The sequence below is a fragment of the Lithobates pipiens genome, unplaced genomic scaffold, assembly GCF_037356315.1.
Source record: "Lithobates pipiens isolate NorthernLeopardFrog02 unplaced genomic scaffold, aLitPip1_a1.2 Scaffold_27, whole genome shotgun sequence".
NCBI lineage: Eukaryota > Metazoa > Chordata > Amphibia > Anura > Ranidae > Lithobates > Lithobates pipiens.
The window spans coordinates 140,348,888-140,365,807 of record NW_027507788.1 but is presented as its reverse complement, the minus strand read 5'-3'; the positions used below and the strand labels follow the sequence as shown (position 1 = coordinate 140,365,807).

At 43.5% G+C, this 16,920-nt stretch overlaps 1 protein-coding gene across 1 annotated transcript in view; it reads left to right on the top strand.

Annotated features, from left to right (window-relative positions):
* The window catches only part of SDF4 (stromal cell derived factor 4), a 75,835-nt gene that overhangs the window by 34,703 nt on the left and 24,212 nt on the right, over positions 1 to 16,920 (top strand). Inside the window, exons 4-5 of the mRNA XM_077457572.1 lie at positions 1,854 to 1,967; positions 9,935 to 10,093. Of these exons, the coding sequence (XP_077313698.1) occupies positions 1,854 to 1,967; positions 9,935 to 10,093 (273 nt within the window). The remainder of the gene's footprint in view (positions 1 to 1,853; positions 1,968 to 9,934; positions 10,094 to 16,920) is intronic.

Genomic DNA, 16,920 nt, shown 5'->3' with positions numbered 1-16,920 from the left:
CTCTCCATTGTATTTATAATGCTGTCTATTCAATCGTTACATCCCAATTTAAAAGATCGCCTATTTCGCTCCCCCCAAAGTAGTGGATCCGCCATCTTGGTTACTGGCCAGCGTCAACCCATTCCCATCTGGTATTTAGCACCGCCCGTTTCTATCCCCCGGAAGTGGTGAATCCGCCATTTTGGGTACTGGCCGGTGTTCGCCCCTTTCCCAGCTACTGGATCTAATCCAATTAATCCATTAATATAATAATACACACACACACACGGTACAACAATCCAATTTTTATATATATATTATTATTGTTAGGTATAAACACAACAGCTTGCTACCTAATGTTCCCCTTACTCCGGTTTACGATGTGGAATGCTTTAACACTTTCTTTTCCACCTGCCTATCCGCCCGTTTACTGTGGTGTCCCCAGTGGACAAAGTCACACTTCCTCTGGTGAAATAACCCATAGTTGCTGTATGTGATAAGTAAGTAAGTGAGGAGGTGTGACCCTTTTGTTCACTGGGGACACCACAGTAGACGGGTGGAAAAGAAAGTGTTAAAGCATTCCACATCGTAAACCGGAGTAAGGGGAACATTAGGTAGCAAGCTGTTGAGTTTATACCTAACAATAATAAAATATAAAATTATATATATCTCTATCTCTCACGCTCTCTCTCTCTCTCTCTCTAGATATAGAGAGAGAGAGAGAGAGAAAAAAAAATCTCTGAAAATTGGTTTAGATCCAGTAGATGGGATGAGATGAGGGCGAACGCCGGCCATGATTGAATGAATAGACAGCATTATAAATACAATGGAGAGCACTATCCCAGCAGCTTCCTGATGACGCAATCAAACCTTGTGAAACGCGTAGAGGCTGCTGGGACTGTGTGAAGGGAATGCCTTCCGCGCGGGAGTGAAGCTTGGAGCGCACGCAGTACGGGAAACTAAAGGGGAACACACGCCGGTTAACCGGACCCCATTCACACGGCTGGACAAGCTTGGTGTCGGCATACTGGCACCTTAACATGTGAGTGCAATAATCTTTTAGCTTTTTTAAATAAAATAATTGGGAATTACTACACCATGATGGCTATTTATTTTCTATGAGGATTAGCTAAGCACTATAACCACTAGCATATTGCCTGAAGAGTATACAGACTGACCCGTTGTGAGGAGTGGTTATCCGTTTTAATGAACCAAAAATTGTCCACTCGCCTGTATCTGGTGAGTGGCCAATCTACAAGGTGGTGGCACACAAGGGTGAAGTTTTGTTGCATGATTACGATATGAAGAAACAGGAGTTGGTGATCACTCACTGAGGCTACACACTTGGGACTATACTTTTTAAGGAAATTTCTTGTTGGATTGATATTATTTGATCACACACTTTTTATTTATTGGCTTAGTCTTCTGTTTATAAATTGTGTTTCTCACAAAGAGGGATTTATTTTCACGAACTTTTGTATTTGTGTTTGCAATTTTACTGTTGGAATTTAGCACGTAAAAGTAAAGTTTTCAGAGCATATAAATAAATATATATATATATATATTATACCTTTTTTTGGTTTTTGAATATAACTTATATTTTGGTTTTGATCATATAATATTTGCCACAATGGATATGGTTTAAATGTTTATTTCAATCAGTGCAATCTGGCTGGCTTGATTTAGATTTGGTGTTAAGGTACTCTTTATATTTAATCTGGAGGACATTAGAAATGCACTGATTTCACTTGGTGTGTCTGGAAATATTTTGCTGCATGACTTTTATTTTAAGTAATACACATCATTGTGGGATCGCACTTTTTTCTCAATGGTTGACTGCCCTTTATTAAACCTTTACATTATTTTGTTTGCAGGACATGTGTCTTGGGATGAGTACAAGATTAAGTTTCTCGCCAGCAAGGGTTTCAATGAAGAGGAGGTTGCAGAAAAGGTGAAGAACAATGAGGAATTGAAGATTGATGAAGAGAGTATGTTTCCTCGCTCCTTTTTGTTATCTATTCATTTATTGCAATTCCATTTCTCCCATCTTTCAATTTTTTTTGTATTTACTTTTCTGGTGTAGGAATCATTTTTGGGGGGGGGAAAAAACAAAAACAAAAAAGTTAATGCAGCAATAACAGATGTTTTTGTCATAGAATAGAATGTCAGTAATGGGAATAGAATATTTCCATTATTGCTTGTCCCAGCTCAGCATATTTTTCACTATCATACTAGAACCTGTTTTGGGTAAAAGCAGATAGGGCTGCTGGTAGGTTTTTAATTTTCGGAAAGAAACTGGGTAACCAGTTTCATTCCACAGAAGATTGGGAAGATGGAAGATTAGCATGCAGACATAGACAAACCATTTGGGCATTTTTTTTTTTTTTTCAGTGGCACCTGACTCTCCTTAATGGGTACATGTACACATTTATAGCAGTTTAGAAGCAGTTGAGGTTAAAAGCCTTATTTTTTTTAAAGCAAAAATTTTGCGTTCAGGATGGTAGTTCAGGGGCACTTGAAACACCAAATTCTTGTAAGGCTTCATCTAGATGGGACATTTTTACAACCTCTCCTGAACGATTTAACTTGACAGATAGTAACCCACGTTTGAAATGCCCATTTTGCCATGTTTACCTGCCACTTAGAAGCGTTCCAAGATAGCTAAAAATGAAAAATGCCTGTAAATGAAATGCATCTAGAAGCGTTTGGTACTTGAATTGCCTCTAAACTCAGCATCTGAACTTTTTTTGCTTTCCAAAAAAGTCTCTAAACTCAACTGCCTATAAATGACTATAAGGCTGCTTTCACACTGAGGCACTATAGCGCCTGTGAAAAGCCTCTCCTCTCACTCTGTACACTGGCAGGACGCCAACAAAAGGTCTTTGCAGCGCTGTAGGAGTGTATACATCGCTCCTAAAGCACCCCTGCCCATTGAAATCAATGGGCAGAACCGCTGCGGCGCTTCACGGTCAGTTTTAACCCTTTTTCAGCCACTAGCGGGAGTTAAAAGCACCCCGCTAGCTGCCGAAAACCTCCACAAAAACAACGGTAAAGCGCTGCTGTAGCGTCACTTTACAGTCAGTGCCTGGTGCTAAAGTATCCTAAACTACCCTGTGTACATGTACTGATAAGATAACATTGAGGAGAGTTCAGGAGCAGTTGGAAAAAAATGCCCAAGTGCTTCGAAACGCCCGTTTAGCAGCAGTATACATGAGGCCTAACAGTGCGCAAACGCATCTAAACACGGTAACTCACGTTTATAAGCGTTTTCGTTTACAGGCGTTCTAAATGGGGAAATATATAATTTTTTATATATATTATAATTTTTTTTTTTATCTTTTATTTTAGTTTAAAAAAAAAAGAAAACATGAAAAAAAATGTTTGCCCCCTTCCTGACCATGCGATACAGCACTGCGCCGCTTTAACTGACAATTGCGCTGTCGTGCGACGTTGTATCCAAAAAAAATGTATGTCCATTTTTTTCCCCCACAAATAGCTTTATTTTGGAGGTATTTGATCACCTCTGCCCCACCACTATACTTCCCTGCTCATCTGCCCCACCACTGTACCCCCCTGCTCATCTGCCCCACCACTGTACCCCCCGCTCATCTGCCCCGCCACTGTAATCTATGCATTAAGATAAAAATCTGCCTGTGTGCAGCAGCTCACCTAAGCCCCATCTCTATTAAGTGAAGTGCCTCTGCCGTCTGGTCGGCTGAGACAGCAGCGGCGCCATTGGCTCACGCTGCTGTTAGCCAAACATGGGGGGGGGGGGGGTTGGCCACTGCCCCCTGCCCCCTCTCTCCTGATTGCATCTCTCTGCTGTCAAAGTCAATTAGCCAATGGTGCTGTTGTGCCTCTGCCTATCGGGAGGGAGAGTCCAGGATGGCAGAGGCACTCGTGGATTGAGATGGGGCTCAGGTAAGTATTAGTGGGGCTGAAGGGGGCTGCTGCACACTGATTTTTTTTTTTATCTTAATGTATAGAATGTGTTAAGATAAAAAATCCTTCTGCCTTTAGCATCACTTCAACTAACTTTTTTTTTTTTTTGTTCTAATTGCTTCTCTCTTCCTGCTAACCTTCCCACTACTTGATTGAGTGATGTACTCCAAAGTCTGCCCATAGCCTTCTGGGATATCACATCACACATCCCAGAAGCCTGCAGTACCAGAAATGCAGAAGTATCGTGTGATGCTTTGCCACTTACACCTTGCAGCCTTCCAGAACATGCGACAGGATGTCCCAGAATCCTTTGCGTATGAAGGCTACTGGCCAAACCTCACCCCCAGTCCCTGGAGGATGGTAGTAAAGTGACAAAAGTAGAGCGTTGTGCTAAATTGTGGGTATAGTCAAATTGCGTTGCCAGTGGGAGAGCCCAAAGGGGCATGGTTTTAATATATCCTGAGCCTATTTACTGTATACACAGCAGGGGAACTGTTGTTTTTCCAGCAGGGGTACTTTTATCTGTCATGTAGGTCCCAGTAATTGTCAGTTTTGCCGTTTGAAAGTTTACTGGGGGCAGTTATAACTTCAGCAGACTGCCCCCTCTTTCTGTGCCTCCTCCTGTGGGACCATACCTAGAGAACAGCTCAGTACCTGGGAACTTCACAAGTAAGAACTGCAGCATAACAGGCAGCTACACAGTGTGCCTATAGAGCATGGGTCTTCAAACTACGGTCCTCCAGTTGTTCAGGAACTACGATTCCCATCATGCCTAGTCAAGACTGTGAATGGCAGAGTTTTACAATGCCTCATGGGTTGTGTAGTTTCGCAACAGCTGGAGGGCTGTAGTTTGAGGATCCCTGCTATAGAGGATGTCTGCAAGAGAATTAATCTGAGCTGGGGCAGCAGCAGACAGCACAGAGCCGACATCAGTCAAACAAAGGAGGGAGGAGGTGGATCCTGACAAGATTGTCGGCATAAGAATCCAGAGAAGACTGTAGCCTCTCCCACAGGTATTTACCTTGATTTTAACAGAAATGGCGCACTTCCCATAGGGCTGGAAAGATTTTGATGTATTGGCTCACAGGGAGTAGGATGTAGCTAAAAATAGAAACCCATACTTCTCCTTTAATTTGTAAAAATTTAAATTCTCCCATTGCATGTGGTTTTTAACCTACTTTAGAACTTCCTAAAATAATCAGTGAGTGCTTAACAACCAGCAGCTTTTGAGATGCAAAACAATTTGGACGGAAGTATGTTATGTAAGTGTATAAAGTGCAGAGTTCAGTAGTGGGTAGTGTGCAGTGCTCAGGATTGTGTGTCGCACAGGGTGTATGAGTAAGTAATACACAAACCAGTGTACAAATAAAATTGTCCAGTCTATACATATGGAATCACTCCATGCATCTATCCCCTTTCCTTATTACACACAGCGTGCAGGATGCTAAAACTCTTACAGAGATGGTTCGTTCTAATTTCATGCTGCCCCTAATAGTCTCCTGAAAGCTCAGCTTCTTCCTTGGGTTCCTTTAAAACCTTCTCGTCCTTTTGCATGCGTTTCCTGCACATGCATTACTAGAAAAGCTTATTTTTGCTGAATGGGATCACCCAGATAAACATTTTCTCCCTCCTAAGAGATTTTCTATTCTCTGGAGGAGAAATTTTCCAAAAAATGGAAAGTACCAGCAATTGACGCAGTGATTTCCAATGTGAATAATAATCTAACTTGTCCTGTAGACAATGCAGAGATGCTTAAGGATCCAACAGATAAAAAGTTGTAATCCCTGCTAAAGTCTGCCTTTTTCTTGGCAGGTGCCGTTGCTCAGCCTGCAGTTGTTGCGTCTGCAAATCCCTAAAGGAACAATTTAAACAGGCCCTTGGAGAGCTTCCTGCACAACAAGCTTTGGATTTTAGTCAAAATGTCTAAACGCCCTTCATTTAAATGGGCTCTTTCCCCTGCATCAGGGGCTTCTGCCTCTAGGCAGTGGCGACGGCCTCCACTCTCAGACTCTAGAGGAAAACCTCAGGGTCAGACCCAGGCTCAAAAGAAGTCCTGGGGTCGTAAACCTGCAAAGCAGAATCCTAAAGCCTCATCATGAAGAGGCAACCCTCCTCACCAAGGTGGGGGAAGACTCCTGCAGTTTTCAGAAGTCTGGAAAAAGATTCAGGACAGATGGGTCATCTCCACGGTAATGCTGGGGTACAAGCTGGAATTTTGGGACTTTGCAACGTCTCACTTCCTGAGGTCAGGCGTTCCCAAAGATCTAGAGAAGAGATAATCTCTGTTTCAGGCACAAGACCGATCAAATATCTCAAAGGGTGATCATATAGATCCCTACAAAAGAGCAAGGTCTGGGGTTCTATATATATCTTTTCCTGCTACCAAAACCAAATGGACGTCAGACCCATTCTAGCTCTAAGACGGGTCTCAAACTGGCGGCCCTCCAGCTGTTGCAAAACTACAAATCCCATGAGGCATTGCAAGACTGACAGTTAAAGCATGACTCCAACAGGCAGAGGCATGATGGGCCTTGTAGTTTTGCAACAGCTGGAGGGCCGCCAGTTTGAGACCCCTGCTCTAAGAGATCGAAATCAGTTCCTGAAGATCCACTCCTTTCACATGGAGACGATCAGGACAGTAGTTTCTATCCTCCTAGGAGGAGAACTTCTGGCATCAATCGACATCAGGGATGCATATCTGCATGTCCCTATATTTCCCGCTCAACAAAAGTTTCTGTGGTTCGGTTGGAACAGCAGCATTTTCAATTTGTAGCCCTTCGGGTTAGCCACAGCACCCCGGGTGTTCACAAAAGTGCTGGCCCCACCTCTAGCCAGGTTAAGGGCACAGGACATAACAGTCGTAGCGTACCTAGACAACCTATTGCTAATAGTTCTGTCTGTGGCTCGTTTGGAGCAAAGCATATGCACCACGACCAACTATCTGAAAAGTTTGGGTTGGATTCTCAACCTAGAAAAATCTTCCTTTAATACCGTTAAAGAGATTGGAGTACTTGGGTCTGATCATAGACACAGCCCAGGAAAGGGTGTTCTTACCTCAGGCGAAGATCAACTCCATAAAGGACCTGGTACAGATGGTCAGGTCAAATGGCGACCCCCTCCATTCACCTTTTGAGGTTACTAGGAACAATGGTGGCTTCATTCAAAGCAGTTCCCTATGCCCAGTTTCATTCAAGACTGTTGCAAAACAGTATTCTGTCCGCTTGGAACAAATCAATTCAAGCTTTAGACTTGCCAATACAGCTTTCCCCAAGTGTGTCCCAAAGCCTCACTTGGTTACTATCCCAGAATCTACTGAAAGGAAAATCCTTTAGATCAGTCATCTGGAAAGTTGTAACGATGGATGCCAGCCTTTCAGGCTGGGAGCAGTACTAGAAAAGACAACTGTCCAGGGACAGTGGTCAAGAACCAAAAGAACTTTGCCCATCAATAGCCTAGAGATTCGGGCAGTACCTCTGGCTCTAAAGGCCTGAACTTTCAGTTTACGGGATTGTCTTGTCAGGATTCAATCTGACAATGCCACAGCTGTGGCCTATATCAATCACCAAGGGGGCATCAAAAGTCTTGCAGTGCAGAGAGAGGTGAACCATATTCTAAATTGGGCATAAAGGAATGTTACGTGCCTTTCGGCAGCCTTCATCCAGGGAGTAGAGAATTGGCAGGCGTTATTCCCAGGGGAATGGTCTCTTCACCCCGACCATATATTTCGGGCTTTTTGCCAAAGATGGAGGACTCGGACGTAGATCTAGCGTCCAGGTTCAACACGAAGTTAGTCAACTTTGTGGTCAGAACAAGGGATCCACTCGCATGCGGAACGGATGCATTGGTGACCCCATGGGATCAGTTCTCACTGATCTATGCATTCCCCCCCCTAATCAGTTGCTGCTTGGACTTCTTTGCAGGATCAAGCTGGAAAGAAAGCCAGTAATTCTGGTGGCACCAGCAAGGCCCAGAATTTCATGGTATGCAGAAATCGTAAAGATGGCAGTGGAGGGCCCATGGTCCCTCCCACTATGGCCAAATCTGCTCTCTCAGGGACCGATATTACATCCTTCCTTACGGTCTCTAAATTTAATGGCTTGGCTATTGAAACCCACGTTCTGAAGAAACATGGGCTTTCCGGGTCAGTTCTCTCTACCCTGATTAATGCAAGGAAGCCAGCTATACATTATAGAGTCTGGAGGGCTTATGTTTCCTGGTGTGAATCCAAGGGTTGGCACCCTCGGAGATATATCATAGGCAAAATTCTTGCCTTTCTACAATTAGGGGTAGAAATTAAATTGACCTTGAGTACTATTAAAGGCCAAGTCTCAGCTTTATCAGTCTTATTTCAAAGACCACTTACTCTACGCTACTCATTCTTTAGTCCGGGGTTTTATACAAGAGGTAACGTGGCTCGATCCGCCCGTCAAACCTCCCTTGAACCCTTGGGACTTAAACTTAGTTTTGTATGTGTTACAAAAACAGCCATTTGAACAGATACAACATATTCCCTTAGTCCTTTTGACAAGGAAGTTGGTTTTTTGGTTGCTATATCTTCAGCAAGGAGGGGTTCAGAATTGGCTGCTCTTTCTTGTAAAGGGCTATATTTGATTTTTTCATGAGGACAGCGTGGTGTTACACCCTCGTCCAGGCTTTTTGCTAAAAGTGGTCTTAGGTTTTTACCTGAACCAAGATATTGTCCTTCCGTCGTTCTTTCCAAAACCATGTTCCAGGGAAGGAAAGTCACTACATTGTCTTGATGTGGTGAGAGCAGTGAAAATCTATTTAAAGACAACTGCTCAGATTCTTAAGACTGATGTCTTATTTATTCTGCCAGAGGGTCCTAATAGAGGTCAGGCAGCGTTGAAATCCACTGTCGCTAAGTGGATTCGGCAAGTGATAATTCAAACCTCTGATTCCCCCAAGTTAAGGTGCACTCTGCCAGGGCGGTTAGTGCTTCTTGGGCAGTGCATCACCAGGCCTCCATGGCTCAGATCTGCAAGGCCCCAACTTGGTCTTCAGTGCATACATTTACAAAGTTTTATCAGGTGGATGTAAGGAGGTATGAGGATATCGTAGTCATATTGCTATGGGACGTCCCATTAAGTAATTAAGACTCTGTGTCCCATGATGTATGATAAAGAAAATAGGATTTTTATAACAGCTTACCTGTAAAATCCTTTTCTTGGAGTACATCATGGAACACAGAGGTCCCTCCCCTCTTTTTGGGGATTTAAGTATATTGCTTTGCTACAAAAACTGATGTACTCCTGAAAGGAGGAGGGGTTATATAGGGAGTAAACTTCCTTGGTTAAGTATACCAGTGTCAACACCTGAAGGTAGCCTATAACCCATTAATTAAGGCTCGGTGTCCCATGATGTACTCTAAGAAAAGGATTTTACAGGTAAGCTGTTACAAAAATCCTATTTTTCCACCACTGACATGTTGAAGATCTTTTGAATAAACATTACAAAATATATAGCCATGAATTTCATTATCCACCTCCACATGTGTCGTTCTCTCCCTCCTGCTATCGCTATCCCTCTCCTCACCTCTCTCGAGGTCTCTCTCTTCCCCCCTCACCTCCAAGATGGTGGTTGTGCAGAGAGCAATGATACAGATTTGTATGATAAACATGGGCCAACAGCGAGTAAAGAGATGCGTAGCGGTCAGCACTGTAAGCAGTGGAATGGTGTATTTTCTTGCCTTTTAACAAGGGGAAGGGCTGTATAATAAATGCAAATGTTATTTTTTACATAAAACAGGACCACCTGCCCAGGGGATCTTAGTTTTCCAGCTGTTGGTACTGTGTGAACTTTTTCCTGTGCGCTAATATTATACTTTTTTTTTTTTTATCTGACCCTCGTGGATTCCCTGAAATCCATGGATCACAGGTGAAGACCCCTTGCTCTAATACCTTGTAGTACATGCTGATTTTGCAGCATGCCTGTTATATTAATGTTTGCTGTAGTTGGCAGGCACTTTGACTTACATTTACCCATTCTCTCGCAGCACAAGAAGTTCTGGAAAACCTCAAGGACCGTTGGTTCCAAGCAGATAACCCACCAGCTGATCAAGTCTTGAACGAACAGGAATTTCTGGCCTTCTTGCACCCCGAGCATAGCCGAGGAATGCTCAAATTCATGGTGAAAGAAATCGTCAGGGACCTAGGTAAGTACGTTGTCTTACAAAAGAAAACAATTCCAAGAAACATTGAGGTTGATTTGCTAAAACTGAAATGTGTAAAATCTGGTTCAGCTCTGTACAGAGTTTTTGTCAAAGCTTAATTGAACAAGCTGACGTTAGACGCTGATTGGCTACCATGCAGAGCTGCACCAGATTTTGCACTCTCCAGTTTTAGTAAATCAACCCCAATGTATTGCACAATTTTTTTTGTGGGGCACACTGAAGCTTATTAAAAAAAAAAAGTGAAGGCAAGAAATTGGCAGTGAGCCTTACTGAAGCCGACTAGTGTAAGTTGAGAGTACACTAGTGTCAGAGGAAGCAGCTAAATTGTTGGATTGGCAAAAAAAATTTGCACCCCCCCCCCCCCCCCCTCTTTTTTTTCTTCTTTAACATCATGCACTAATCCCTAACACTCTCTTGTAACAATGTAACAAAGTACCTTCATTTGCTTCAAAACCCTTTCCAACAGCAAAAGTACTTGCTGTACTTGCTGTGATAAGTATGTTATTATTGCTTTTCTGTTTGGCAGGTTTCAGGCTTGGGAACGTCAGTGTCACGTTTCACAATCGCTCTATTTTACAAAGCAGTGCACAGATGAGCATTATTTGCTGCTCTGTTTTTAAAATTGTGTGTTGTTTTCACAGCTTTTTACCAACTTTTCTGCCTGCCATGTCTTAAAGTCATCTCTATTTTTCAACCATTGAAAGATGCAGGAAGCCTTTAATTGTTGGGTTATACTGCAACCTACAGGAGTATTGGACACTAGCAAAAAAAAAGCAAACTTTAGGCCACCCTAGGATACCTCTCCCTACTACCAACATACCACAGTTTTTCTTTAGTGTCCTAGGATGATGTATGTGTTTTTCTGCAGCTCTTTTGTGTTATTTTGCTAGCACTTTTTTTTTCCCTTCAATTTTGCTTTTTTTTTTTTGCCCTCAACAAATACGCTTTCCTGCATTCCTACTGGAGCTTTTGTCTTTTTGATTGTAGCTTTTTGGTGCAGTCATCATTGACCTGACTTTTGGAGTAGTGTGTCTACACACTGCTATATTGGAGGTTGCAGATATTTTTTTTTTTATATATTGTATTCACATCAGTCCTTGCCCTCAAGGAGCTTACAATCTAAGGTCCCTAACTCGCATTCATACATTACGTTCTAGGGCCATTTAACCTACCAGCATGTCTTTGGTGTGTGGGAGGAAACTGGAGTATCCGGAGGAAACCCACGCAGGCACAGGGAGAACATTAAAACTCTAGTACAGGGGTGCTTAACCTGTGGCTCTCCAGCTGTTGCAGAACTACAAGTTCCATGAGGCATTGCAAGGCTGACAGTTGCGCAAGCATGACTCTCGAAAGGAGAAGCATGCTGGGACTTGTAGTTCTGCAACAGCTGGAGAGCCACAGGTTGAGCACCCCTGCTCTAGTACATAGCCTGAAAATAACTCCTCGGGTGCTTTCCAGACTAGTCTGGGTAACGCTTGCTCTGTCTCTGAATACTCAGTGAGTAGGCTGGCCAGTCTAAGCACTGGGAGTTTCCTCATTTCCTCTGTCCCTGTATGCCATTACTTCCTGTTCCTACTGGTTATGCCATGGAATGGTATTGAGCGCTGACGTCATCCGCTGGGTGGATTTTCTTGCACTCTTCTTTCTTACCTGCTATACAGTGTGGAGAAAGTATTTCCCTGCTGCTGCTGCTTCTTGTAAAGAGCCACATGGAGTTTTGATCTTTACCCGTTTCCTGTCTACAGTTACTTTGAGCTTTGGCCATATGACCCTCATCTGCTATTTGCTGTTCATATCAGAGTACCTGTGGCCTTCTCTTATCATGACCCTATATATTGCCTTACTGCGACGCAGTTGCAATGCATATGATTCTATGGGTGAGACAGGCCAAGTACCCCTAGCTAATGGTTTTGGGGCCGCTTGTTACATGTCTACTGACTGTGCTGATGTCTGGAGTTGTTATCCTCTGGTTAATCCACTCCTTCCTCTTGAGACCTTGTTTAGCTCTGTTGAGTGTAGTTAGACCCTTTTTGGCCGAAGTTATTACCCTGGTCATGCAAGACTTTGACTCAAATCACCCAGTTATTTGCTAACTCTGATTGCAGAGGGAACGGGCATACTCCTGTACCCTGTCCTGCAGGTTCTAGATCTGATTTAGCCTTACTGGCTTCCGAGCCAGTGGATGCAGAGAGTCCTGTTTTGATTCTGGATTGCTCCAGTCCTTGACTGATGAGCTTACCCCTGAGGAGTGCTTAACCCTTTAGCAGCAGTAAGGAGCATTTTTTTTTTTTTTCTGCCTGCAAATTGCTCCCAAAAACACAAAAAAATGTTGTTGTTTTTTCTGCTCCTAGAAGCTGAAGCTTCAAAAATGCTTCTAGACTAAAATAGTACGCATGGACACAGGATAACACTGTTTACTTCTAGAAGCAGATAAAAATATGCTGAAAAGCTGCTGCTAGGAGCGTTTTTTTAAGCTAGTGTGCATGGACGCTGCTATTACTCAAAGGGGACTGATAAAAGTAGTTTCCAGTAAAGGACATGCCTTGCTTTAAGGACTCAACTGATGAGTGGGTTGGAAGCCCTTTCTAAAGCTCTGTTTTTTTTTTTTTCGCTAGCGATTCTTGCTATTTGTCTTGTTCTGGCTACATTATCAGACCTTGTCCAAAATCGATTAAAAGATATTTAACCACTGCTGCGGTTGATCTATTGCTTATAGAATCTGTGGAGCAGATGGCTGTAGTGTTAGGTATCAGCTACGAAAGTTTGCTGGAAGCCCCCTGGATGTGTGCAGCAGCATGATCTTTGACCGCAGTGTCCACTGGATAAGTTCTGGGCCTCTGTCCCTGGTACCATGTAACACTGTGTCCCATCACAGCGATCACGTGTCCAGTGGTAAACAATGGCTTTCATTCATGATGCCATTGCTTACTACTGTGATTGGTCACATTTATCACATGATATAGGACCAATCACAATGACCTTGTACCATGTGATAGCGGTGGCCAATCACAATAATAAACAATGCCATCATGAATGGATGCCAAACACAGAAATAATTCCTTATCACGGTGGTTCTCATCCTGGGAGTAGGGTCCCCCTCAGGGGTCGATTGATGATTTGCCAGAGTTCACGAATCCTGGGCTGTTCCTGAAGCCCGCACTGCTCTCCCAGCCTTTTTTGCAGCCACCCAGCAGGACTGTGCCTGGAGCCTTTAGCCACCCAGCTGAGCTGTACCTGGAACCCGCGGCTGCCCACTCAGCCTCTTCGCAGCTACCCATTCAGTTCACGGCATGGCTGGGGGGGGAAGGAGAATAGAGTTGAGCTGATTGGTGAGGAATGTAAAGTGAGAGGGGCTGGGGGAGACCCTATCTCCTGATTTCGGCTTAGGTGTCACTACTACGAGACACCACAAAGTCGGAGACGCAGTGAAACTGGAGACACAGTGTGTAACACTACCTGTGATTATTGTTGCAGTTAAAAGTCCCAACTACAGTTCTCAGATCAAAAGATGACCTCGATCAACAGCACCTAAGTTGGCTCAACTCCCCGCCAGCGTTGCCACTCATCCCAACTCCCCGATCGTACTGCCACTAATCCCATTCCCCCCACCAAGGAGTAAGAAAAGGAATAAAAATAGAGAATACATGGGAGGGAAAGAGGGGAAGGAACAAAGAAAAGGGGAGAGAAAGAATAAGAACAAGAAAGACAGCTAGAGAGAGGGATGGTAAAAAAAAAATAGGATGGAGATAAAAGGGAAAGAAAAAGAGAGTGGTACATCCTAAAATGTTTTAATACTGTACGAGGGGAAGGGACTCCAAATATCCATGGATTAGGGGCGCAAATTACATGTCTTGCCTTGGGTGCTGGCAACTTGGCAAATTTACAAGGGGTCATGGCACTAGAAAGGTTGAGTACCACTGGCTTATCAAGTGATCATCACTGCACTCATGCAGCCCCAGAACATGACACTACCACCACCATGCTTGACTGTAGGCAAGACACACTTGTTTGTTATCACCTGGTTGCCGCCACACACACTTAACACCATCTGAACCAAATACGTTTCTATCTTGGTCTCATCAGACCATAGGACATAGTTCCAGTAATCCATGCCCGTAGTCTGCTTGTCTTCAGCAAACTGCGGGCTTTCTCGTGCATCATCTTTAGAAGAGGCTTCCTTCTGGAAGACAGCCATGCACACCAATTTGATGCAGTGTATGGTCTGAGCACTGTCAGGCTGACCCCCCCCCCCCCCCTCAACCTCTGCACCAATGCTGGCAGCACTCATACGTCTATTTCCCAAAGACAACCTCTGTATTTGATGCTAAGCACGTGCACTTAACTTCTTCGGTTGTCCATGGTGAGGCCTGTTCTGAGTGGAACCTGTCCTGTTAAACCGCTGTATGGTCTTGACCACCATGCTGCAGCTCAGTTTCAGGGTCTTGGCAATCTTCTTATAGCCTAGGCCATCTTTATGTAGAGCAACAATTCTTTTTTTTCAGATCCTCAGAGTGTTCTTTGCCATGGGGTGCTATGTTGAACTTGGTGACCAGTATGAGGGGGATGACACCAAATTTAACACACCTGCTCCCCATTCACACCTAAGACCTTGTAACACTGAGTCATATGACACCGGGGAGGTAAAATGGCTAATTGGGCCCAATTTGGACATTGTCACTTAGGGGTGTACTCACTTTTGTTGCCAGTGTATCCAAGCAAAGTTAATGTTCTCATCTGTGCCTATTCAGTTTCACACTGTTATTCCCATGTTTCTATGTGCTTTTATACTTCCTGTATGCAATTTCTACAAGTGCATTTCATTTTGGTGTTGTGGAAAATGTTTAGTAAAACTTTTTATTCTTCCAATTCTACCTGCCTTTTTTCCTGCAGTGTTCTTGCTTGTTCTCATTTTGACATGTGATATCCAGGAACTGTGAGCCCCAGCTAAGTGCAATGGGCAGCACAGTGGTGTAGTGGTTGGCACTTTTGCCTAGCTGCAGAAGGGTCACGGTTTCTCCCTGTGCCTGCGTGGGTTTCCTCCCGCACTCCAATGACATGATGGTAGTTTATGTGGCTCCTGTCTAAATTGGCCCTATTATATGTATGTATGTGAATATGAGATAGGGACCTTAGATTGTACGCTCCTTGAGGGCAGGGACTGATGTGATTTGTAAAATATAAATGTAAAGCGCTACGTAAATTGAAATAAGTAACAATCCCGCCAGGGTCATGCACATTACAAATCTTGCTCCATTGTGTTAACGTGGAAGCAAATGTTCATGTCTCATTGGTCGTTCTACATATTACAGTGACTGGAAAGTGTGGCTCACCACATACACCCACCTACCCTGAGAGCCAGATGCAGCTTAGTCAGATAATGTACCACATAGCTCCTTCTGCTAGAATGGGTAGGAGGAAGTATTATTGTCTTTAGAAGTACAGAAGCCTTGTATAGTAAGGTCATGTGATCTAGCGGGAGGTAGTATGTGTGAACGGATCTAGAGCTGAAGTGTTTTTCTTTTTTGTTTTTTTATTTCTTTTTTTTCTTATCTTTATCTTTTACTGTTAGAAAATTGTACAAATGGATACTGATATTGTAAGCATACAAAAAATGTGTGCCCAGTTTTATATATGCGTCAGTGTCCCAATAGAAAGTTTTTCCATTAAAGTGGAAATCTGAAATCTTAACAAAGCACATTCTTCTATACGGTGTACCTTTTTTCTATCCAAAGCACTGAGTGTGATTTCTCTCTGTTGCCTCCTTCCTTTGTTATCCGCCTGAGTCACTTCTGACGGCTTTACCCAACATAAGAGATAAAAAGGTGGTGGGGGACGAGAACTCCAGCACTATGCATGTTCTGCATGTTTTCTGTGCGATGTGTGAAGAGGGATATGTCGCTTCCCGCCAATCATGACTCGGAGCTATCTTCACTAGGATCTGTAGAGTGTAACTTCAGTTCTGTGCCCCCTGCTTTTCAAAGCTGAGGGATCCTGTGCAAATTCTGCTCTTTGAATGGATGTAGAGGACCGATAGCTGCAGATAATCAGGTACAACTTATGTAGGTGGAATTGTTTCATATCTGTGTATCATATCTGAGGCTAGTCCCTTCATTGGGTATATCTGAGGGTTTTCAGCCACTTTAAATTCTAAACTCATTAATACAATTTTTATCTTTATGAGATGCAAATTTAAACAGTTGAACATGACATCCCTTCCCAGATGTAATCTCCTTGCTCTGCATGTCCCCGGGTCTACCAGGAAGGGCAGGAAGCCACCAGCATGGCTGCCGTTGTTGCACCTTGGGATTTACACTCAGCTGGACTAGTCCAGAGCCGCTCAGCAGATTACATTGTTTGGCAAGCGCATTTCTCGCTCTACGTTTTGTGAGTTGCCCTTTTTAGTAATAATACAATATGTATTGCTACACTTAGAAGGTGCTGTTCCCTTCTTTCCATAGCTCATTTGAACCAGCTTAATCCAAACAAACTAATATAAACTGACAGAAAGCTGGAGTTAACTATGTCTGATTTCCGTAGGGGTCTCAAACTGGCGGCTCTCCAGCTGTTGCGAAACTACAAGTCCCATGAGGCATTGCAAGGCTGACCGTTACATGCATGACTCCCACAGGCAGAGGCATGATGGAACTTTGTTTCACAACAGCTAGAGGGCCACCTGTTTGAGACCCCTGTAGGATGCATTTGCAGCCCATTCATTTTAATGAGCTGCTTTAACACATTACACATTATAAGTTAACACACTGCAAATGTAAATATAAATGGGCCTGTAATGAAACGTCCCACACTCCGCT